This window comes from Lepidochelys kempii, chromosome 19, assembly GCF_965140285.1.
Source record: "Lepidochelys kempii isolate rLepKem1 chromosome 19, rLepKem1.hap1, whole genome shotgun sequence".
NCBI lineage: Eukaryota > Metazoa > Chordata > Testudines > Cheloniidae > Lepidochelys > Lepidochelys kempii.
The window spans coordinates 19830323-19855978 of NC_136398.1; the positions used below are offsets into that span (position 1 = coordinate 19830323).

Below are 25656 nucleotides of genomic sequence, written 5' to 3' on the forward strand. Positions count from 1 at the left end.
ACAGCAGGATAGCAGTGTCACAGTGCACACTCTCTCAGTATAGTGGGGATACACTCAGGGATTGAGGGCAATGGTTCAGCTAAACACAAGGGCTCATGCAAACAGCTTTACTAGCAGCAGGATCTGCACTATTGGCCCAGTAGAAGTTGCATATCAAGGTATTAATTCACAATCCCAGTCCAATAGGATCCAGGCACCAGGCCTTTAGTACAAGAATTTGTACTCCCTGAATAGTGAGATGGGGTTACAGGAGAAAAAGCCCTCAACGATCATCCCGGCTCGATCTCTCCCCCTGCCATTGCAGGGCTGATCCTTACGGTATGTTTTGTCCAGTCTCCTTTTAAAAGTCTCAAGACTTGGTTTCTTCTAGCACTTCCCTTGGGAGATTATTCCACAGCCTAAGGCAGAGATTGCATTGCCAGGAAGATTTCTCCTAATAGCCTTGAGTTTCCCCCTCCCTGCTCCATCCCCTCCCCTTCACTCCCTGGCCTTCCCCCTTCCCCACTGCCTCCACCCTTGCAGGAGAGGAGGGAGAGAGTGTGAGAAGGACAGAGCCCACTTTTCCCCCAGGCAGAGCACAGCAGCTCCATGCTTGCAAAAATTGGGGGATGGGCGGGGGAAGCAGTGTCTGACTCAGCATGCACCCCACACACACCACGCCTTGCCTCTGTTTGAGGAGCCAATGACCCCCTGCTGCCCCCCAAACTGCACCCATGGACTCCCCTTCTCCTCTCTCAACACTGCGGTGGGCATCCCCACCCATCTTCAGCATGAGCTGGGCTTCCTCTGCCTGCAATGGGACTCACCTGCTGCTTGCGGAGCCAGGCTGAGCTCCAGCCACACAGGGAGCTCGCCCATGAGATGCAGGTAGGAGGCGGAGCAGCCCCAGGTGATATGGGGCTGATGAGGAGGAGGAGAACACAGTACCTCTCTGGAGCAGAGCGAATCCAGCACTACCTATCCTTGCCCACCAAGGTGGTTTATTTTGTTAAAAAGTGGGGTGGTCATGGCCCCAGCCCCTCTGCTCTAAGGTCAGAAGGGACCATCATGATCATCTAGTCTGACCTCCTGCACATTGCAGATCACAGAATCTCACCCACCCATTCCTGTAATAGACCCCTAACCTCTGACTGAGCTACTGAAGTCCTCAAATAATGAATTAAAGAATTCAAGTAACGGAGAACCTGCAATTGACACTAGGTTCAACCTTCAAGTGACCCATGCCCCATGCTCTGGAGAAAGGTGAAAAACCCCAGGGTCTCTACCATCTGAACCGGGGGAAAATTCCTTCCCTACCCCAAATATGGAGATCAATTGGACCCTGAGTACATGGGCAAGACCCACCAGCCAGACACATGGGAAAGAATTCTCTTTACTAACTCAGAGCCCTCCCTATCTAATGTACCATCATCAGTCATTGTAGATATTTGCTACTAGCAGTGGCAGATGGGCTGAATGCCATAGTAAGTAGTCTTATCGTACCATCCCCCCCATAAACTTATCAAGCTGAGTCTTGAAGCCAGTCAGATTTTTTGCTCCCACTGCTCCCCCTGGAAAACCGTTCTAGAACTTCACTCCTCTGATGGTTAGAAACCTTTGTCTAATTTCAAGCGTAAACTTGTAGATGGCCAGTTTATATCCATTTGTTCTTCTGTTAATGTTAGCGTTTAAATTACTCCTCTCCCTCCCAGGTATTTATCCCTATGATGTATTTAGGAAGACCAATCACATCTCCCCTCAGCCTTCTTTTGGTTAGGTTAAACAAGGTAACCTCTTTGACTCTCCTCTTATAAGATACATTTTCCATTCCTCGGATCATCCTAGTAGCCCATTATAAGCTCTCCTTACCCACTAAGTAGAGGGCCTACGCTTTATTTTGTCACTGTCTTGCTCCTAATCTATTTATGGAACAACTTCTTATTGCCTTTTGTGCCCCTTGCATGGTTGTAATGCATTTTGAGCCTTTGTTTTTCTGATTTTGTCCCTACATCCTTGTGCTATTCTTTTTACTTCTCTTTAGCAATTTGTTCATGTTACTGCTTTTTGTAGGATTCCTTTTTGATTTTCAGGTAATTAAAGAGCTGTTAATGGTCTCTTCCTAGTCTTCCTATCTTTCCTTTGCATCAGGATAGTTTACTGCTGTGCCTTTAATACAGTCTCCTTGAGAAACTGCTAGCTATCCTGAACTCCTTTTCCCCTTACATTTTCTTTCAATAGGTCCTTATCTACCCATTCTCTGAGTTTATTAAAATTTGCTTTTTAGAAGTCTAGTGTCCTTATTCTGCTGCTCTCATGCCTTTTCCTTAAAATCATGATCACTTTCACCCAAATTGCCTTTAACCTTCAGATTTGCAATCAATTCCTCCTCATTAGTCAGAATCAAATCTCAAATAGCTGTCCCCCTGGTTACTTCACCTTCTGAAAAAAAAAACTTGTCCCCAATGCATGCTAAGAACTTATTAGACATTTTGTGTTTTGCCTTATTCCTTTTCCAACAGATGCCTGGATACTAAAGTCTCCCTTTACTACTAAGTTTTACATTTTGGATATTCCTGATATTTGTTCTAGACATGCCTCATCTAGCTCCTCCTCATGATTTGGTGGTCTATAGTGGACCCCTACCATGTCGTCCCCTTTTTTTCCTCCATTTATCCCCCCCAGCGATGTTAACTATCTGGCTCTCCCCTCCTTCTGGACATTTGAACAAGCATATATATTTTGATGTACAATGCAACACCTCCTCCCTTTATTCCCTGCCTGTCCTTCGTGAACAAGCTATACCACTCTATACTAATATTCCCGCTTTAATATTTATCCCATCAAGTCGCTATGATGACAATTAAGTACTAATATTTTCAGTTCTTCCTGTTTAATTCCTCCTACTCCTTGCATTTGTCTTGCCCAGGATCAATGGCAGACTGACAGGCCAATAATTACCTGTAGCATCCCGTTTACTCTTTTTAAATACTGGCACAACATTCACTTTCTTCCAGTCTTCTGGGACTTCCGCAGTGTTCAAAGACTTATTGAAAAAAAAACCGTCTAGAGAGCACTTCTACTAGTTCTTTTAAAACTCTTAGATTTAAGTATCAAGTGGAGTACCCCAAGGATCGGTCATGGGGCCGGTTTTGTTCCATATATTCATAAATGATCTGGAGAATGGGGTGGACTGCACCCTCAGCAAGTTTGCGGATGACACTAAACTGGGAGCAGAGGTAGATATGCTGGAGGGTAGGGATAGGATACAGAGAGACCTAGACAAATTGGAGGATTGGGCTAAAAGAAATCTGATGAGGTTCAACAAGGACAAGTGCAGAGTCCGGCACTTAGGACGAAATAATCCAATGCACCGCTACAGACTAGGGACTGAATGGCTCAGCAGCAGTTCTGCAAAAAAGGACCTACAGGTTACAGTGGACGAGAAGCTGGATAGGAGTCAACAGGCCAATGGCATTTTGGGATGTATAAATAGGGGCATTGCCAGCAGATCGAGGGACGTGATCGTTCCCTTCTATTCGACACTGGTGAGGCCTCATCTGGAGTACTGTGTCCAGTTTTGGGCCCCACACTACAAGAAGGAGGTGGAAAAATTGAAAAGAGTCCAGCGGAGGGCAACAAAAATGATTAGGGGTCTGGAACACATGACTTATGAAGAGAGGCTGAGGGAACTGGGATTGTGTAGTCTGTGGAAGAGAAGAATGAGGGGGGATTTGATAGCTGCTTTCAACTACCTGAAAGGGGGTTCCAAAGAGGATGGCTCTAGACTGTTCTCAGTGGTAGCAGATGACAGAACAAGGAGTAATGGTCTCAAGTTGCAGTGGGGGAGATTTAGGTTGGATATTAGGAAAAACTTTTTCACTAGGAGGGTGGTGAAACACTGGAATGTGTTACCTAGGGAGGTGGTGGAATCTCCTTCCCTAGAAGTTTTTAAGGTCAGGCTTGACAAAGCCCTAGCTGGGATGATTTAATTGGGGATCGGTCCTGCTTTGAGCAGGGGGTTGGACTAGATGACCTCCTGAGGTTCCTTCCAACCCTGATATTCTATGAATCTATGATTCTAAGTGATCTGGGCCTGATGATTTAAAAATGTCTGACTTCAGTAGCTGCTGTTAAACATCCTTCTGAGTTACTATAGGAATAGAAAGTGTGTGTCATCACCATCATGATATGGTGAGGTATCCATCACCACCCATGATATGGTGAGGTATTTTCCAAATACTGACCAGAAATTTTTTAAGTGTACACTGTTGCCTTTTCTTCATTATTACTGATTATTCTACCATTTCCATCTAGTAAAGGACCAATATCATAATAAGCATATTAGGATTAAAACAAATGCTAACAAACTTCTTATTGTCCTTAACTCTGCAGAATAGATTTTTCCTTGTGTCACTTTGCTTCCCTCATCAATTTTTTCCAATTCCTAGCTTCTGATTTATGTTCATTACTATCAACTTCCCTTTTCTTCCGTTTTTTGTCTGTTTTAATATCTTCTTTCACTTCCACTCTAAACCAGGTATGGCCTTCTTTCTTGATTGTGGGACTGTGGCTTAAAATGTTTCTTAACAAAAATGCTGAAGTTGCTGTTCAAGTAGGTCACGTTCAAACCAGCAATGCAAGAGGAAAGTCTCTTCTCCTATTCTGCACTCTCTGTTTACCAAAGCAGCAAGTTCTGTCTGATAAATCCTAAATGCTACAAAAACAAATCTTAACTATGGGCTTTATACAGAGCTCACAGAAGTCAAAGGGAGTCTTCCCATTTATTTCTATGGGTTTGGATCAGTTCTTATACTAAGAACTATTCAACAAAAGATAAGTTTTACATGGTGTTTAATTTTAGCAGTAAAAACTAAGACCTGGTCTACACTCTAAAAGTTAAGTTGACGTAACTATGGTGCTCAGGGTGTGGGGAAAAAAACAAACAACACTCCAAGTGCCCTAGATAAGCCAACCTACCTATGCAGGCAGAGCTACATTGATAGAACAATGCTTCCATTAACCTAGCTACCACCACTCGAGGAGGTGGAGTGCCTACAGTTATGGAACAACAGAAAGCATCTACCCTACAACTGTATTACTATAGTGCCCATAGTGTAGCAACAGACCATGCACAAAGGAGGTTGGGATCCATGACTACCATGGCCAGTGAAAAGAGAAGAACTGAGGGATGGGTAAGGAAAGGTAATTTATCTCCTCTGTGGTGGTTACATGGGATCTGCAAAGGCAATACAATGAGGGAGAAGGGAAAAAAGCTTTTCTTTCCATTTTAAAATTATTAATTGTAAGTAATTTTTCTTACTTGTCAGGGCTTTCAGCATTGAGAACACTAATTCATTCACCAAACAGATATCACCCAGGAAGCCTCACGCTTCATCCCCACATCTCTGATCTCGAAAGACCACATCTAGGAGTGAGCCCTCTTTGTGTCCATTCTGAGATTGCAAAAGGGTGCCACTAAAAATCTGATAACCATCTCAACTGACTTGTGTGATAAAAAGCTGTTTGATGGTCAGAGACCAGGCTGGATTTGAATTAGTGACCTAGTAACAAAAGGCTTCATATACGATTATGATTCCTCAGAACCATCCAGTTCACCATATCAGAAAATTAACTATAAATATATAATCCTTTATTTCTCTACAATACAGTACAATAAAAGTAAATGGGATCTTTAACATAAATTCTGTTATACACACAGTTTAGGAACCCACCATTTTCAGAAACAGTTAAAAATGCTTACCTCGTATTCTGGTTCAAAACCAGCACGATCAGAGATTTGTCCAGATACATTCCAAAGGAAAGGAATTCCTCCACAGAGAAGAATCATCTATAACAAAAAACATGTAATGGATTCAATTCACTCTGTGCTATCATGGAGTAAAAAAAGCCTGAAAAGGACAAGACCAATTTTGAAAAGTGACATGGAATTTTTTTTTTCATCCTTTTGCTTCTTTACAATATATAAAGAACACCTGCAAGGTTTTTTTAGCTTTTTAACTAAACCCCCTTTTTAACCTTAGACATCAGGAATAGCAAGTCAGACCTTCCTTGGTTTCACTTGGGAAATGTTGGTACATCTCAGGACATGGTTACTGTGGCCTCTACTACCTTAATTGAAGATTTGGGGGTACACCTTTAACAAAGGCTTCCTTATTTAGAAAGACAACCAGTGAAGTTAAATAGCTGATAAAAAACAAAAACAGACTTTCAAACAGTCAGACTTTTACTTCCTTCACTAGTGTGATATCACCTTGCGCTAGATCTCAAGTCATCAGAGCATCTTCCAGCCTGGATAGGATGTAATTTCTGATTTACAAAAACAAGCCGATTTATTTATTTATTTATTTATTTAAAGAAAAACCAACTTTCAGGTTGAAGTTTAGATATAATAAAAGATGGCAAAAGGACACAAGAAAAACTGTGTTCTGCTCTTGCAAGTTGCCTCTAACCTTTTGGCACCTCTAACACCTAGAATTTCAGTTATTGATGAACGGTCATAGAAAGACAAGTTGTTAACTCTCTTCGGTAAAAGATCATGAATAAAGCGAGTTGAAAGGGAAAAAACTAAAATCACTTACTGGTAATTCTGTTAGTTGCAGTCTCCTCTTCGATCATTCTACAACACAGAATTAATGGCCAGACAGTGCTGTAGTTTCACCTATTTGAAGAAAGGAGTCAAAGAGTTCTGAAATCCCATCTTGATTACATGAGTTTCAGCCAGAAAGCCTCCCTCTAGTCTAACTTCCAAAGTCAGTCTATAAGACACAAAGAGATATAATAGGCAAGCACCCTGTAAAGGGGTTGGGGGGAGGAGAAGAGGAAACTATGACAAGCAGATTACCAGTAAGTGATTTTCCTTTGTCATATGCCTCTCACTTCTCCCACCTACGAAAGTACATTACTGGACAGACAGTGTATGTAACAAGTAGTTGTCACAGGAGGTGAAGGGGGCCTACCCTACTGTGTTGCTAGCAGGGTCCTGGAGCCAAAAGACAGCCTGAGAAGCAAAGAGACCCAGTTAATGAGGAAGTATATCAAGAAGCAGGATGACCACCACATTGCCACCTTATTTACCTAGGAAATGAATGCTCACTGCCCATAAAGAGGAGGCTTTTCTAGCCAAGTAGCACCTGATAAATCCAAGCCAAGTCCACCAACCTGGTCATATACTGCAAGAATGCAGCCTAAAGCGCAAACTAATGCAGCCTAAAGCACAACACTGGCATTAGCTGCAGCCTTTAAACCCTCAAAACAGAGATAGCTGTTTTGACTTCCTAAATTCCTGAGAATTAAGATCGAACTTGAGAACACGCTTAACAAAACACAGCCTATTGTCCGAAGAGGGTAGCGGGTTCAGACAGATGAAGAACAATGGGTTCACTCACATGGAACTGGGTGTTCACTTTGGGGACAAAGAGTAAGCTAATAAAAACACTTCCTGGAAAAAACAGAGGGTGAGGAGAAGGGATGATTAAAGAGGAGCTCACGCCCTCATCATTGTGAGATTGCAGCAACAAAGAAAGTATCTTAAAGGACAGAAGTCTGCCCTAAAGTGTCAAAGAAAGGTACATATCCTAGCCTGTTAATGAAGATCAAGCCTTATTGAGGGATCCCAAGATGAATCCCTGGTCTTTAAGATGCACTCATACTGACAGAAGGAAATCTCAGAACGATAGAAATGCAGATCTAGAAGGGAACTCAAAAAGTCATCTAACCCAGGCCCCTCTGCTGAAGCAGGACCAAGTAACCCTAAATCATCCCTGACAGGTCTTTGTCCAACCTGTTCTTAAAAAACCTTCCATGATGGAGATTCCACAATGTCCCTTGGAAGCTTATTCCAGAGCTTAACTATCCTTATCAATTGAAACATTTTCTTAATATCAAACCTAAACCTCCTTTGTTCCATATTAAACCAATTGCTTTTTATCCTACCCTCAATGGACATGGAAAACAACTGATCACAGTCCTCTTTATAACAGCCCTTAACATATTTGAAGACTTACTAGGTACCCCCTCACTCTCTGTTCCTAAAGACTAAACAACCACAGTGTTTTTTACCTTTCCTCATAGGTCATAGAATCATAGAAGATTAGGGTTGGAAGAGACCTCAGGAGGCCATTTAGTCCAACCCCCTGCTCAAAGCAGGACCAACTGTTCCTTGACTTTAGCAAAGCTTTTGACACGGTCTCCCACAGTATTCTTGCCAGCAAGTTAAAGAAGTATGGGCTGGATGAATGGACTATAAGGTGGATAGAAAGCTGGCTAGATTGTTGGGCTCAACGGGTAGTGATCAATGGCTCCATGTCTAGTTGGCAGCCAGTATGAAGTGGAGTGCCCCAGGGGTCGGTCCTGGGGCCGGTTTTGTTCAATATCTTCATAAATGATCTGGAGGACGGTGTGGATTGCACCCTCAGCAAGTTTGCAGATGACCCTAAACTGGGAGGAGTGGTAGATACGCTGGAGGGTAGGGATAGGATACAGAAGGACCTAGACAAATTGGAGGATTGGGCCAAAAGAAATCTGATGAGGTTCAACAAGGACAAGTGCAGAGTCCTGCACTAAGGACGGAAGAATACCATGCTCCGCTACAGAGTAGGGACCAAATGGCTAGGCAGCAGTTCTGCGGAAAAGGACCTAGGGGTTACAGTGGATGAGAAGCTGGATATGAGTCAACAGTGTGCCCTTGTTGCCAAGAAGGCCAATGGCATTTTGGGATGTATAAGTAGAGGCATTGCCAGCAGATCAAGGGACATGATCGTTCCCCTCTATTTGACATTGATGAGGCTTCATCTGGAGTACTGTGTCCAGTTTTGGGCCCCACACTACAAGAAGGAGGTGGAAAAATTGGAAAGAGTCCAGCGGAGGGCAACAAAAATGATTAGGGGACTGGAACACATGAGGAGAGGCTGAGGGAACTGGGATTGTTTAGTCTGCGGAAGAGAAGAATGAGGAGGGATTTGAGAGCTGCTTTCAACTACCTGAAAGGGGGTTCCAAAGAGGATGGCTCTAGACTGTTCTCAGTGGTAGCAGATGACAGAACAAGGAGTGATGGTCTCAAGTTGCAGTGTGGGAGATTTAGGTTGGATATTAGGAAAAACTTTCACTAGGAGAGTGGTGAAACACTGGAATGTGTTACCTAGGGAGGTGGTGGAATCTCCTTCCCTAGAAGTTTTTAAGGTCAAGCTTGACAAAGCCCTGGCTGGGATGATTTAGTCGGGGATTGGTCCTGCTTTGAGCAGGGGGTTGGACTAGATGACCTCCTGAGGTCCCTTCCAACCCTGATATTCTATGATTCTAACTAAATCATCCCAGCCAGGGCTTTGTCAAGCTGGGCCTTAAAAACCTCTAAGGATGGAGATTCCACCACCTCCCTAGGTAACCCACTCCAGTGGGGGCAGGTTTTCTAAACTTTCTATTATTTTTTGCTCTCCTCTGGGTTCTTTCCCATTTGTCCATATTTTTCCTCAAGTGTGGTGTCCAGAACTCAACAGAGTACTCCAGAAGAGGCCAGCTAGAGCAGAACTCCCATGGCTTACACATGCCTGTTAATACACCCCAGAATGACACCAGCCTTTCGAATTATACCACATTGTTGGCTCGTATTCAATTTGTGATCCACTCTAACCCCCAGATTCTTTTCAGCACTACCACCATCTAGTCAGTTATTCCCAAAAGTGGGACTTACCAGAACTGCAGTTCTGGACTTTGTGGATGCAAAGATGCTACTACAGAGCTGTATCAGCTATGGCACCAAGCTGCAAGCTGAGGCAAGATAAAATACTTACTGACCTTTCATACTGTTGTTCTTCCAGAGATTTTTCCCCCAGTGGTATCTGTTGGTCCAGCTCTAGCAGCCCTTGAGTTGTGCAGTTACGCACTGGTATAAAGAGCGCCACCAGCCCCACTCCCCCTTGCCAAGTTCCTTCTTGCCGGTAATGCCGACAGAGGGGTAGGAGGGTTGGTTCTGGAATGGACATGAGCAGCACATCTCGAAGAACAACCGTTATGAAAGGTTAGTAACTGTTTTTTATTTTGAGTGCTTGCTCGGGTCCATTCCATGCTAGGTGATTCACAAGCAGTACCCCTAGAGGTGGGCTCAGAGATCACGGACATGCTGACTGCAATTCTGCTCTCCTGAAACTGACATCTTCACAGGTCTGTTGGATGATGGCGTAGCAGGAAGCAAAGGTACGAACCAACTGCCAGGTAGCAGCTCTGCAGATGTCCTGGATTGGTACTTGTGTGATGAATGCTGCCTAGAAAGCCTGGGCTGTTGTGGAATGAGTGAGCACGATGGCCAGAAGCAGAACCTTTGCTGGTTTGTAGCAAGTTTGGATACAGGCAGTTATCCAGGATGAGATTCTTTGGGATGACACAGGTACCCTTCTCATCCTTTCCACTACTTCTACAAAGAGTTGTGTGGACTTGCTGAAGGGCTTAGTTCTCTCAATATAGATTGTGAGGGCCCACCTAGCATCCAACGTTCCCCAGCAGTCTTGTGAAGTTTTAGAAAGAAGACAGGTAGAAAAATGTCCTGGAACTGCGACACCACTTTTGGTAGGAAGGCTGGATGGGGACACAGCTGGACCTTGTCCTTGCAGAGCACCGTATAAGGGAGTTCTGACATAAGGGCCTTAATCTCAGAGACCTTCTAGCTGAGATGATTGCTACCTGGAAGGTGACCTTCCAAGAGAGAAGCAGTATGGGACATGATACTAATGACTTGCTGGGAGGCCCTGTGAGCCTCGAAAAGACCAGGTTTAAGTCTCATGCGGGGGGGGGGAGAGAAGAGGAGGGTCGGTTCTGAGTCTAAGGGTAGTCTTTCCAACCCATTGAGAAACTTGACCGTCATCTTGTGGGATAACACTGATCTGCCATTCACAGGAGGGTGGAAGTCTGAGATGGCTTCCAAGTGAACTTTAATAGATGACAGTGCCAGATCCTGATGCTTTAGGTGGAGCAGATAGTCCAAGATAGAATGCAGAGAAGATAGAGATGGAGAAAGATTCTGTTCAGAGGCCCAACAAGTGAAACGTTTTCACTTGGCCAGGTAAGTAACCCTGGAGGAAGTCTTTCTACTACCTAGCAAGACCTGTCAAACCTGATCTGAGCAGGCCTGCTCCTCAGGATTCAGCCACACAACCCCCATGCAGTTAGGTGCAGGAAGGCGAGGTGAGGTTTGGGTGAAGCAACTAGCCATGGTCTTGTGAAATCAAGTCTGGAAGGAGCGGAAGCACGAATATCACTGCCACTGAGAGGTTCAGAAGAGTACCGAACCAATGCTAGGATAGCCATGCCAGTGCTTTCAGGATAACCTTCACCTTGTCCTGTTTGATGTTTAGGAGGACCCTATGAACCAAGGTGATCAGTGGGAAGGCATACAGTAAGTAGGTGGTCTGCCCATGAGAGCAGGAAGGCATCGGAAAGGGAGTCCAGACTGTGCCCATGCAGCAAACAGAACTGATGGAATTTCCTGTTCTGTCTGGTGGCAAACAGGTACACCTGGGGAGGCCCCCACCTCTGGAAGATGATACTGACAAGGTGGGCTCTCCATCCCAGGCTGACACATCCAAGACTAGGATTATCAACAGCTGAGGGGCAGCAAAGGATACCACTTCCATTACGTATCCTGGGTCTCTCCACCATGTCAGCGAAGACTGGAGGCAGAATTGTGAGTAGAGTCCAGGTGGTGTCTGCTCGGAGAAACCAGCCATATCTGGAGGAGTATGAGGTACAACCTTGCATACTGCACCATGCAGGTACATGCCATCATGTGTCTAAACAGTTTGAAGCATAACCGAGCAGTCGTTATTGGGGGGATCGTGATTTTGGATATCAGGTCTGATATAGCTCGAAATTGGGCTTCCGGAAGGGAGGCTTTGGCCTGGGTTAAGTCAAGCACTGCCCCAAAGAACTCTATTCTCTGAACTGGGACTAGAAATGACTTCTGTTGACTCTGAACCGGAACCAGGGTTGTCCGTTTCTTAACGGACCCAGCAGATGGAAGGTGGCCAGTACTGTACTGATGCTGTGCTGCACCTGAGCCTGTGACTGACCTTTGATCAGCCAGTAGTCAAAGTATGAGTAGACTTACATGCCTTGATGCCTGAGGATGGCTGCTACCACCACCAAATACTTCGTGAAGACTTGTGGGGTTGCCAATAGGCTGAAGGGAAGAGCAGTGAATTGGTAGCAATACTGATCCACTACAAACTTTAGAAATCTTCTGCGACCATGGAAGATAGAGATGTGGAAATAAGCATCTTTTAAGTCAAGGGCGGCATACCAGTCTACTGGATCCAGGGAGGGAATGATGAAGGCCAAGGAGACCAGGCAGAACCTCAATTTCTTGAAATATTTGTTGAAACGACACAGGTCCAGGATAGGCCGTAGATTTCCCCCCTCCCTCACTCCCCAACCTTCTGGATTAGGAAATATCAGGAGTAAAAACCCCTTCCCTTTCAAGTCTTGAGAAACCTCCTCTATGACCCCCACAAGTAGGGGTTGCCTACTCCTGGACGGAAGTAGCTTGTGAGAATTGTCCCTGAAGAGGGATGGGGGTGGAGGGTGGCAGGGAGGGGTGAATGAAAACTGGAGAACGTAACTTACAGTTACTGTACTCAGTATCCAGTGGTCCAATGTTATATCTGACCACACTGGGTTGAAGGGCGACAGGCAGTCCAAAAATAAAAGGGGAGATGGATCTGGGGTGAAGACTGGCATATTGCCCTCGGACGTACCTTGAAAAAGCCTGCCTGGCCCTGCTGGGATATCTATGAGAGCCCGTTTAGGAGGCCTAGGTAGGAGGGAGGTGTTGGCAACACTTATAACCCTTCCCTTTTCTTTTGTAGGGCTCCTACTTGAGAGACACTGCAAACCTGAGAGGCTACTGGGGCCTAAAGTGCTTCCTGGAAGCTGCAGGTGTATAAAGGCCCAAGGAGCGAAGGGTGGCCCTCGAGTCCTTGAGGCTGTGAAACTTTGAATCTGTCTGTTCAGAGAACAGGGAGGTGCTCTCAAAGGGGAGGTCCTGGATGGACTGCTGCACTTCAAGATGGAGGCCACATGATTGCTGATGACTGCCGATGCAACAGTACTGGCTGCTGAGTCAGCCACATACAGAGCCGCCTGGAGGGAAGTCCTGGACACAGTCCAGCCCTCCTCTGGGATGGTTGTGAAGAACTCCTGCCTTGACTCCTATGGCAGTCTCTCCTTAAATCTGGACAATGAGTCCCACAGATTAAAATTGTATCTCTGCAGTAGAGCCTGCTGGTTGGAGATATGTAACTGGAGATCACCTGTCGTATGAGGAGAGATTAATAAAACTGGGACTTTTCAGCTTGGAAAAAAGGCAACTGCGGGAGGATATGATAGAGGTCTATAAAATCCTAAGTGGTACAGAGAAAGTAAATAAGTATTATGAGAAGGACTAAATAACACAAGAACAAGGGGCCACCAAATGAAATTAATAGGTAGCAGGTTTAAAACAAACACAAAAAAGTATTTTTTCATGCAACGCACTGTCAACCTCTGGAACTCCTTGCCAGAAGGTGTTGTGAAGGCTATACCAGGGTTCAATACTATACCAGGGTTCAAAAGGGAGCTAGATAGATTCATGGAAGGTAGGTCCATGAATCGCTATAAGCCAGGATGGGCAGGGATGGTGTCCGTAGCCTCTGTTTGCCAGAAGCTGGGATTGGGTGACAGGGCAAGGATCACTTGATGATAACCTATCTGTTCATTCCCTTTGGGGCACCTGCCATTGGCCACTGTCAGAGGACAGGACACTGGGCTTGATGGACCTTTGGTCTGACCCAGTATGGCCGTTCTTGTGTTCTTATCCAAACAGGTCCAGTCTCTTGGACTCTATTTTTGTGGGTAGCACTCGACTGCCCGTCTGTCCCACTCATTTGCTGCCAACATTACCAGAGACCCCAGTGAGGGGAAAGGGGAGCGAGTAAAGGTACTTGAACCCACTGGTTGGGACACAGTATTTCTTTTCTGCCCTTTTTGGGGGTGGGGGGCAGAGAAGGAGTCTGCCACAGTGTTCTGATGGGGCCCAATGACCGCTTTGTTAACAGGCAAGGCCACTCTGGAGGGAGCAACTGCAGCCAGGATGCCGATTAGGCTGTGTGCTGACTCCTTAAGCTCCTCAACTTCCAGGCCCAAATTCGCAGTGACCCTTTTTAGGAACTCCTGGTGGGACCCGAAGTTGTCCTGCAGGAGTGGGTTACTAGGGCCTACAACAGTCTCGTCTGGGAATGACAAGGAGGCGGCCTGTGCCAGAGGAGGCGGCTTCCTCCTACTCCTCTACCTTCCACCACATCCATTTGGGCCGTTTACCGGGATTGGTACTGAAATCAGGGTCCAGTGCCAGACAGGAAGAGAGAGTAGTTTATCTTTCTGACATCACTGAGTATGAGCATTGGGAAGGGGGGGCCCAGTACCGGGGAAACGCTGAAGGATTCCAATACTGCTACTGTATTAGCCAGTGGCCAGGCACCAGCAGGAGGGCAGGTACCAAAGTCTGGCGTGTAGGCTGTGTACCAGTAGGTTTTGGGTGGAGCCAAGGATTCCCCTTCAGACTCAGAAGACTATTTTTCCCCTGGAGACCATAGCAGTGCAGTATCCACTTCTGTCTCTGGCCGTGCCGGGGAACTGGGGACAGGCCAGTGACCAGTCCATGGGGACCATGGAGAGCTTGCCTCTGGATGGTGCCACATGGAGCTTGTTGACCCTTGCTCCTTTCTGTCCCCGGCTGCCTTGGCTGACCAGGGTCCTTGAGGGGCCAGCGGGATCGGGAGTGACAGCAGGTCCTTTGCTGCTTGGAAAGCCTCTGGGATCGAAGGAACCAGCAGACGCCTGATCACACCACTGCTCCAGGGAGTCGGAGGCTGGTCCCATACTGGACTCAGCACTCTAGGTAGAGTTGGCAGTGCCATCAGAGGCTCAGGGGAGGACGAGTGGCCTGATGCAGCTCTCACTACACTAGTCACTCCTTGCTTGTCCCTCCTCTGACCTGGAGAACACCCTCTCTTGGTTCGTTGTTTCTTATGCCTTTTCCTCGGCACCAGGGATGGAGAGCTGTGCTGGGGAGCACTCCACATGGATGTTGAGGTTCTTGGCACGGATTCAGAGCAGCTCGGCTCTGAGACTGGTCTGAGGGCCACCTTCATAAGAATGGCCTTCAGCCAAATGTCTGTATCCTTTCTCATGCGGGCTTTGAAATGTCTGCAGGTCTGGCACTTCTCTTTAACGTGAAACAGTTTAGGCAGCTAGGATGCAGGTCACCAACTGGCATCAGCTTGCCACACGAGGTACACAGATTGAAGCCCAGGGATTAGGGCATGCCCAGCCCCTGGGGTGAAAAGTCCCTCAACAACAGGGAAGGAGGAGGATCCTGGGAACTACAGGCCAGTCAGCCTCACCTCAGTCCCCGGAAAAATCATAGAGCATGTCCTCAAGGAATCAATTCTGAAGCACTTAGACGAGAGGAAAGTGATCAGGAACAGTCAGCATGGATTCACCAAGGGAAAATCATGCCTGACTAATATAATTGCCTTCTATGATGAGATAACTGGTTCTGTGGATGAAAGGAAAGCAGTGGACGTGTTATTCCTTGACTTTAGCAAAGCTTTTGACACAGTCTCCCACAGTATTCTTGTCAGCAAGTTAAAGAAGTATGGGCTGGATGGATGCACTACAAGGTGGGTAGAAAGTTGGCTAGATTGTCGGGCTCAACGGGTAGTGATCAATGGCTCCATGTCTAGTTGGAAGCCGGTATCTAGCAGAGTGCCCCAAGGTTTGGTTTTGTTCAATATCTTCATTAGTGATCTGGAGGATGGTGTGGATTGCACCCTCAGCAAGTTTGCGGATGACACTAAACTAGGAGGAGTGGTAGATACGCTGGAGGGTAGAGATAGGATATAGAGGGACCTAGACAAATTGGAGGATTGGGCCAAAAGAAATCTGATGAGGTTCAACAAAGACAAGTGCAGAGTCCTGCACTTAGGATGGAAGAATCCAATAGGGACCGAATGGCTAGGCAGCAGTTCTGTAGAGAAGGACCTAGGGGTGACAGTGGATGAGAAGCTGGATATGAGTCAACAGTGTGTCCTTGTTGCTAAGAAGGCCAATGGCATTTTGGGGTGTATAAGTAGGGGCATAGCGAGCAGATCGAGGGACGTGATCGTTCCCCTCTATTCGACATTGGTGAGGCCTCATCTGGAGTACTGTGTCCAGTTTTAGGCCCCACACTACAAGAAGGATGTGGAAAAATTGGAAAACGTCCAGCAGAGGGCAACAAAAATGATTAGGGGGCTGGAACACATGATATATGAGGAGAGGCTGAGGAAACTGGGATTGTTTAGTCTGCAGAAGAGAAGAATGAGGGGGGATTTGATAGCTGCTTTTAACTACCTGAAAGGTGGATCCAAAGAGGATGGATCTAGACTATTCTCAGTGATAGCAGATGACAGGACAAGGAGTAATGGTCTCAAATTGCAGTGGGGGAGATTTAGGTTGGATATTAGGAAAAAACTTTTTCACTAGAAGGGTGGTGAAACACTGGAATGCGTTACCTAGAGAGGTGGTGGAATCCCCTTCCTTAGAAGTTTTTAAGGTCAGGCTTGACAAAGCCCTGGCTGTGATGATTTAGTTGGGGATTGGTCCTGCTCCGGGCAGGGGGTTGGACTAGATGACCTCCTGAGGTCCCTTCCAACCCTGATATTCTATGATTCTATGCAACTACTAGCACTACCATATACACTAACTCTAAGAACTATATATGCTAACTACAATAACTATACAACATATGTACAGAGAAAGTCCAAACCATTGAGAAAGAAGCCTTGTGGCAACAGGAGGGGCTGTTCCAGCAACCGTCCTGGGTGCTAAGAAGGAACTGAGAGGGCATGAGGCCAGCAGCTCTCTTTGCATGAGACTCCAGAGAGCACTAGAGCCAGCCCAATGGATACCACTGAGAGAAAAATCTCCAGTAATTGTGCACATGGCGTGCACACACCTAGCATGGAATGGACATGAGCAAGCATTCAAAGAAGTTGATAGGCAGACAGATTGCTAGAGCTATAAGTGTCCCTCTTGTGGCAGCCCAGAATTCTAAGCATGAGGGAAGACTGAACACACCAACATTCCTTATGTGGGCTCATGACCATCATATTACTTCTGAGGTGTTACTTCTGAGGATTGGGGAAGGTCGGACACACTGGCATGCCTCTGACCAGTGGGATTCACAATCTGTGAATGGCAGACCCCAGCTGAAAGCCCCTGATTCAGGGCACTGCTCAGCTGAAGAGCTGTGAGCTCTGCCTTCCACACACTAACTGATTTAATGCAGTGCGACGGCCTCACGTTTTTCCATTAGCGTCCCTACAAGACAAAGGGTACGTCTACACTACCCGCCAGATTGCTCTGCCATCGACTCCTGTACTCCACCATGGTGAGAGGCGGAAGCAGAGTCAACGGGGGAGCGGCAGCAGTCGACCCTGTGCCGTGAGGACGTGAGGTAAGTCGACCTAAGATACGTTGACTTCAGCTACACTATTCTCGGGGCTGAAATTGCGTACCATAGATCATAGAATATCAGGGTTGGAAGGGACCTCAGGAGGTCATCTAGTCCAACCCCCTGCTCAAAGCAGGACAGATCCCCCTCGCAGTGTAGAGACTAAAAAGAGGAGATGAAGCGAAGCCTCTAAGTTTCTGCGTAGAGAAAATAAACCTGGGGAGGGGCTGTTCTGACTGAGGCTAATATTATCAGGATGAGGTTTCAGAACTCCTTGCTTTTTTGCTTCTAGTATGTGGTGCCATGAGACCATCTGTTCATTAATCCACTAGTGTAGGAAGGGAAAAAAGAGAAATGACAGTTTAACAAATTTTTTAGTTTTTTTTCAGTTTTGGTTTTCAAAATTAGGACAATTTAAAAAACTCTAATCAGGTCTGAAGTTGGTCCAAAAAAAAAAAAAAAAAAAAAAAATAAAAGTTGTGTGTCAAACAATTTTACAATCGGCTACAAAAATCCTAAGTCACGTACCATGAACATGAGTGTTATATCAAGAACTGTAAAATACACGTATACACACAAACACAAAATGCAACTTGAAGTTCACAAAAAGCACTGAAGAAATGTAAGTTAAGATGGAACTTACTCTCTTAACTCTGCTCCCTTGTGTGTATGTTTTACAATAGTCTAATTATACGATCTTATACTATTTCAAGCTGATGCTCTTTTCCCAACCTTGTTTTATAATTGGTCAGCTTTACATTCTCACATAACAGTTCATGATCATAACTTTATGGTATAACTTTAATGACAAATGTGTCATATAATCTGTTTTCCACACCTTGCTTTGGAAATAGCTACACCTCTGAAGGGTGTTTGCAACCTAGGATTATTTTTCTAACTTCTAATTAAATTACTCTGAAAACTAAACTCCCACCCCATAAAACTGACATTAAAATGTAGGTATGTTTCTAGCTTAACTGTTAATTTTATTATAAAGAAGTGTTTTAAGTACAGAATACAATGGAAACAGTAAAATATACTAAAAAAGATACAGGTTTCAGAGTAGCAGCCGTGTTAGTCTGTATCCACAAAAAGATTAGGAGGGCTTGTGGCACCTTAGAGACTAACCAATTTATTTGAGCATAAGCTTTGAGTTATGAGAAAGTCCTCCTATTCTTTTTAAAAAGATACTTAATATTGTAGTTACAGAACTTTAATTATTAATTTAATTTTCATTATGCAAGGTAGCCTGTTTCCTCTTGTTTTTTCCTACCCCCCCCCCCCCCAGATGTTCTGGTTTAACTTGGATTTTAACTTGAAGAGTGGTCAGTTTGGATGAGCTATTACCAGCAGGAGAGTGAGTTTGTGTGTGTATGGGGGTGGGGGGGATGTGAGAACCTGGATTTATGCAGGAAATAGCCCAGCTTGATTGTCATGCACATTGTGTAAAGAGTTGTCACTTTGGATGGGCTATCACCAGCAGGAGAGTGAATTTGTGTGGGGGGGTGGAGGGTGAGAAAACCTGGATTTGTGCTGGAAATCACTTTAGATAAGCTATTACCAGCAGGACAGTGGGGTGGGAATAGGTATTGTTTCATATTCTCTGTGTATATATAAAGCCTGCTGCAGTTTCCACGATATGCATCTGAGGAAGTGAGCTGTAGCTCACGAAAGCTTATGCTCTAATAAATTGGTTAGTCTCTAAGGTGCCACAAGTCCTCCTTTTCATAGAATCATAGAATCATAGAATATCAGGGTTGGAAGGGACCCCAGAAGGTCATCTAGTCCAACCCCCTGCTCGAAGCAGGACCAATTCCCAGTTAAATCATCCCAGCCAGGGCTTTGTCAAGCCTGACCTTAAAAACCTCTAAGGAAGGAGATTCTACCACCTCCCTAGGTAACGCATTCCAGTGTTTCACCACCCTCTTAGTGAAAAAGTTTTTCCTAATATCCAATCTAAACCTCCCCCACTGCAACTTGAGACCATTACTCCTCGTTCTGTCATCTGCTACCATTGAGAACAGTCTAGAGCCATCCTCTTTGGAACCCCCTTTCAGGTAGTTGAAAGCAGCTATCAAATCCCCCCTCATTCTTCTCTTCTGCAGGCTAAACAATCCCAGCTCCCTCAGCCTCTCCTCATAACTCATGTGTTCCAGACCCCTAATCATTTTTGTTGCCCTTCGCTGGACTCTCTCCAATTTATCCACATCCTTCTTGAAGTGTGGGGCCCAAAACTGCACACAGTACTCCAGATGAGGCCTCACCAATGTCGAATAGAGGGGAACGATCACGTCCCTCGATCTGCTCGCTATGCCCCTACTTATACATCCCAAAATGCCATTGGCCTTCTTGGCAACAAGGGCACACTGCTGACTCATATCCAGCTTCTCGTCCACTGTAACCCCTAGGTCCTTTTCTGCAGAACTGCTGCCTAGCCATTCGGTCCCTAGTCTGTAGCTGTGCATTGGGTTCTTCCGTCCTAAGTGCAGGACCCTGCACTTATCCTTATTGAACCTCATCAGATTCCTTTTGGCCCAATCTTCCAATTGGTCTAGGTCCTTCTGTATCCTATCCCTCCCCTCCAGCGTATCTACCACTCCTCCCAGTTTAGTATCATCCGCAAACTTTTCTTTTTGAGAACTTTAATTGATACTGTATATGAAAACTGATAATGCCATATCACATTTTATTATAATGCATTTATCTCAGAGGTGTGCAAACTACGGCCCGCGGCCACATCCAGCCCGCGGGACCATCCTGCCCAGCCCCTGAGCTCCTGGGCGGGGAGACTAGCCCCCAGCCCCTCCCCTGCTGTCCCTCCTCCTTCGCAGCCTCAGTTCACTGGGCCACCAGCGCTCTGACCCACCGCTCCTGCCAGGAAGCACAGCAGTGTGGCTGGCTCCGGCACGGTAAGGGGGCGGGGGGACCCAAGGGGCAGTCAGGGGACAGGAAGTGGGAGGAGGCAGATAGGGGGCGGGGGCCAGGATGTTTGGGGAGGCACAGCCTTCCCTACCCAGACCTCCCTATAGTTTTGCAACCCCCATGTGGCCCTCAGGCCAAAAAGTGTGCCCACCCCTGATTTATATGTTGCTTACATTTTACTGTAATATTTTGTTGTGCGTATCATTCACTACTTTCCCACCATAGCAGATAGCTAAGTTCCCTGTAAGCTGTGTGGCCATACAGCAACCTATTTAGCACCATGCAGGCACTCAGGAAATCCGCCCGGGGACCTGCCCAGCCAGGGACCAGCCGGGGGAGGGGCGCCCCTCCCCTAGCCCCAACCTAGCCTGGTCCCCAACTCTGCTGCAGCCTGGACCCAGCTGCAGTGGTGCGGACTCAGGCATGGGCCGGCCCGACCCAGTCTCATGTGCAGCTGGGGCGGTGCAGACCCAGGCTAGGCCGGGGGCCCCTTCCCCAGCCCAAACCCAGCCCCAGAGGAACTTGCTGGGGCCTGGGAAGGGGCGCCTATCCTGAAGCTCAAGTGCTGGAGAGGCCCCTTTCCCCCAGCTCAGGAGCTGCTGCAGGGAGAGAGAGAACTGGGTGGAGTCCTCTCTCTCTCTGCCATAGCACAGGAGCACCCTCCTGCACCCCAACTCCCTCATCCCCGGCCCCACCCCAGAGCCTACACCCCCAGCCAGAGCCTTCACACCTCTGGACCCCAACCCTTTGCCCCAGTCCTGAGTCTCCTCCCACACTCCAAACCCCTTGGCCCCACCCCCACCCCATGAATTTTGTTATGTGCACCAATATGAACGTCATGTGTGACACATCACCTCCATACTGGTGCACATAAAATTCATTCCACACATGGGTGGGAAAAATTAGAAGGAACACTGGCAGACAGTACTACAAAATGCTACCATGAAAATTTACAGTGTTTTCTACATACACTTAAGAAATAGATCATGTAATTAAAGACTTAAATAATGCATCCACACAAAGGCACAGAACTACAGTTGCAGATTCAAACTTTTGCCTTATATTTTCTAGGTTTTTTTGGTGTGTTTTTTTTTTTAAAAAGGAAAAATAATCAATACAAATGCACACATACTGCCTGGGAAAAGAAAAGAGGGACAATGCAAAATCATAACATAAGATCTCCAAGTCTAGCAGGCTTACGTGCTGAGGATGAATTACTACCAGATGAACATGGCACCTGTCTGCATGCTGTACTAGCAAGGAAACTACCCAAGGCAGTTTACAAACAAACAGACCCTTGTTATGAAAGTGTTGGTAGAGCCCTTTAAATCTGTAGATATCCACGGATATTTGCAAACCATTTTTGTAGATCACAGATGGAGATGAATCCAAATTTTATATCTAAAGCCCTGCAAATCCTCTGATATCCACTTTATATCTGCAGGTATCTTCAGCCACTGATGCGGATATCCACGGATCATTTCTGCGGGTTGTGGATCGGAAGCAGAAACAAATTCTGTATCTGCACAGGGCTCTGTGTCAGCACAGTGACTTTCTTGTTAACATAGAGAAGTAACGTTCTGCTGTGTTCGCACTGACTAAATAAAAAGTATTTTGACAGTGAGATAGCAATCTTGGTGCAGAAACTCACTTTTTTGGCAGTGACAACATAACCCAAAGCGAGAAACCTTATTAAAGACTGCACTCACAGTATGAGACTTATAAGGCATGCCACAGCATTTACCCTGGAGTTGTATAGCTATACTTGAAGGATTAAATATAAAGTATTTTACATTCAGATTCATTGACAAGTATTGTATAAATTATACAGCAGCTATGGTACTTACAGTGCCCTCTAGCTCAGAATATAGGCCCGACCAAAAACTGAAAGTACTTTTGTCCAGTTGATACAAACGAGACTTTTCAAAGGTTTCCGAATCCATGATCTGTCCTAATTCCCATGGGACATGTGTTGTTGTTCTATATACCTTCCTCTGAAAGAGAGAAAAACATATTAACATGTTGGGGGGAAGAGTCAAAATGGCTTTTGTAAAGGGATATCATGTCTCATCAATCTATTAGAATTCTCTGGGGGGGGGGGGGGGGTCGGTCAACAAACGTGGACTAGGGTGACTTGAACTTTCAGAAAGCCTTTGATAAGGTCCCTCACCAAAGGCTCTGAAGCAAGTAAGCAGTCAAGGGATAAGAGGGAAGGTCCTCTCATGGATCAGTAACTTGTTAAAATATAGGAGACAAACAGTAGGAATAAATGGTCAAACTTCACAATGGAGAGGGATAAATAGAGGGGTCCCTCAAGGATCTGTACTGGGACCAGTGTATTCGTAAATGATCTGGAAAAGGGGGTAAACAGTGAGGGGGCAAGGTTTGAAGACAATTCAAAATTACTCAAGATAGTTAAGTCGAAAGCAGACTGCAAGGGGTTACAAAGGCATCTCACAAAACTGAGTGGGCACTATAGATACAAAACGATGGGGTCTAAATTAGCTGTTACCACTCAAGAGAGATCTGGGAATCATTGTGGATACTTTTCTGAAAACACTGCTCAATGTGCAGCCGAAGCCAAAAAAGCAAGCAGAATGTTAGAAACAGCAAAGGGACAGATAAGATATAGAGTGGCATTATGATATTTTCTAAAACCATGGTATACTTTGAATACTGCATGCAGTTCTGGTCACCCCTCTCAAAAAAGATGCATTAGAATTAGAAAAACTAGAGAAGGGAGAAGAGAAATTAAAAAGATTGGGATTGGTCAGCTTGGAAAAGAGATGACATGGGGGGATAAAATCATGAATGGTGTACAGAAAGTGAATAAGGATGTGTTATGTTAAATAAACCAAAGAGGGAGTGGGGGGGTCACAGCAGGTTTAAAACAAACATAAGTACTTCTTCACACAACACAGTCAACCTGTGGAACTTGTTGCCAGGAAACATTGTGAAGGCCAAAAGTACAACCGGGGTAAAAAAAAAAAGATTTAGATAAGTTCATGGAGAATAGATCTATCAATGGCTATTAGCCAAAATGGTCAGGGATGTAACCCCATACTCTAAGCATCCCTACCTCTGACTGCCAGAATCTGGGACTGGACAACGGAGGATGGATCACTTGACAAATTGCCCTTTTCTGGTCACTCCCTCTGAAGCATCTGGCTCTGCCCACTGTCAGAAGACAGCATACTGGGTTAGACAGACCATTAGTCTGAGCCAGGATGGCCATTCTTATGATCTAATAAAATTCTATATTTGATTTGTTATTTTAATTTCAGTAAAGATGAAACAATATCCAGTACTAGGTTTGTGTGATTATTTATGTATTAAAGCTACATGGCAACAGAATCTATTGAATAACTGTTGTTCTCAAAACCCTATCAAATGACAAATGTAAAGCCAGAGTGATTTATTATTTCAGAGACCAGAAGCTGACATTGGAGTTGCTTGTCTATTTGTTTCTCTTATTTTAAAAGATTTTCAAAAACGGTTTATGAAGATCCCAGGAACGCTCTGTCTCGCACAGCATGACTTGGGGCGCCATGGTGATGACTGAGCAGAATCTAGGCAGAGGACCAAATTCTGCCCACCAATCCCACTGACTTCACTAGTAGTACCATGCATTCAGGCAAGGCCTAAATAATGCCCTAAGCCAGGGCTTTAATATCATATTCGGGAAGGGTAACTGCTAGAGCTCCGGGTCCCCTCCCTTCCCACCTTTCACCACATCCTAGGAGCTTTACGGGCTTCTCCTGATTTCCCACGCCAGGAGCTCCGTGTGCTCCCCGTTCTCCCCTCCCGAATCGCCGCCGTCTCCTCGGTCCCTGCGCTCCCCACTCGGCAGGGCACGAGGCGGGCGGCCGCAGAGGGACTTCACCGCCCGCTCTGCCCCACGCCAGCCGCCCTGTGCTCCGACCCGGGCCCTCCCGCACCTGCCGACGCGCCAGGAAGGCCTCCCACAGGTACACGGCCCAGGAGAAGAGCAGCACGGAGCAGAAGATCCGCTTCTCCATGGTCAGCTCAGCCCAGAGCTCTCCCGGCAACGCCATGACGGAGCGCCCCACCCGCAACCGCTGCCACCTCGTGTCCTTGCCGACTTCCGGCCCGGCGTCACTGCAAACCCCGCCCCCTGCTTCCGGCCCGGCGTCACCGCAAACCCCGCCCCCTGCTTCCGGCCCGGCGTCACCGCAAACCCCGCCCCCTGCTTCCGGCCCGGCGTCACCGCAAACCCGGCCCCCGCCGGCTTCCGGCCCGGCGTCACTGCAAACCCGGCCCCCGCCGGCTTCCGGCCCGGCGTCATTGCAAACCCCGCCCGCCGGCTTCCGGCCCGGCGTCATTGCAAACCCCGCCCGCCGGCTTCCGGCCCGGCGTCACCGCACACCCGGCCCGCCGGCTTCCGGCCCGGCATCACCGCACACCCGGCCCCCCCCGGCTTCCGGCCCGGCGTCACTGCAAACCCGGCCCCCCCCGGCTTCCGGCCCGGCGTCACCGCAAACCCGGCCCCCCGGCTTCCGGTCCGGCGTCCCCGCAAACCCGGCCCCCCCGGCTTCCGGTCCGGCGTCACCGCAAACCCGGCCCCCTCCGGCTTCCGGCCTGGCGTCACTGCACACCCGGCCCCCCCCCAACTTCTGGTCTGGCGTAACTGCAAACCCCGCCCCCCCGGCTTCCGGCCCGGAGACACTGCAAACCTCGCCCCCCCCCCTTCTGGTCTGGCGTCACTGCACACCCTTCCCCCCCCCCCGGCTTCCGGCCCGGCGTCACCGCAAACCGCACCAGTGTCACCGTGAAACCCCCCCCCCGCTGACTTTCAGCCCGGTGTCACCACAACACTGGTTAAAAAAAAGGGACTAAAACATTTGTATCACCATCTCTTGGATACTGCAGAGAATACAGTCAGAACCAGGGAGCTATTTGCTATCTTTTAGCCATCTGGAAAAATATCAAACCATTGCTTGTAAACAAGGTGATACACCGATTGATAGAGTGGTAAATAATGATAAAACAGAGCGGTCTAGGTCGCTGGGTAAGCGGAGTTCATTCAAGCAACATGCTGGGTTTTTTTAATGTGGCCAAATGCAAGGTCATAGATCTAGCAACGAAGGTTATCACTTTCAAAAGTGGCCCAAGTGACATAAGACCCACTGACTTGATGTGTTTTTGAAGAAATTACCCAAAGAGTGTAGTGTTGAAAAGGGACCCTGGAGGCTCTG

At 46.8% G+C, this 25656-nt stretch overlaps 1 protein-coding gene across 4 annotated transcripts in view; it reads right to left on the reverse strand.

Moving 5' to 3' along the window:
* ZMPSTE24 (zinc metallopeptidase STE24) overlaps nucleotides 1–24555 on the reverse strand; it is a 119781-nt gene extending 95226 nt beyond the window's left edge. For 2 of the 4 annotated variants that reach the window (XM_073317425.2, XM_073317422.2), the window contains exons 1-3: nucleotides 23520–23694; nucleotides 22288–22434; nucleotides 5741–5827 (exon numbers count right to left, since the gene is read on the reverse strand). In XM_073317425.2, the coding sequence (XP_073173526.1) occupies nucleotides 5741–5827; nucleotides 22288–22434; nucleotides 23520–23675 (390 nt within the window). In that variant the 5' untranslated portion in view covers nucleotides 23676–23694. The other 2 variants (XM_073317423.2, XM_073317424.2) reach the window with 2 other exon arrangements.
* Nucleotides 24556–25656: the final 1101 nt, after the last annotated feature.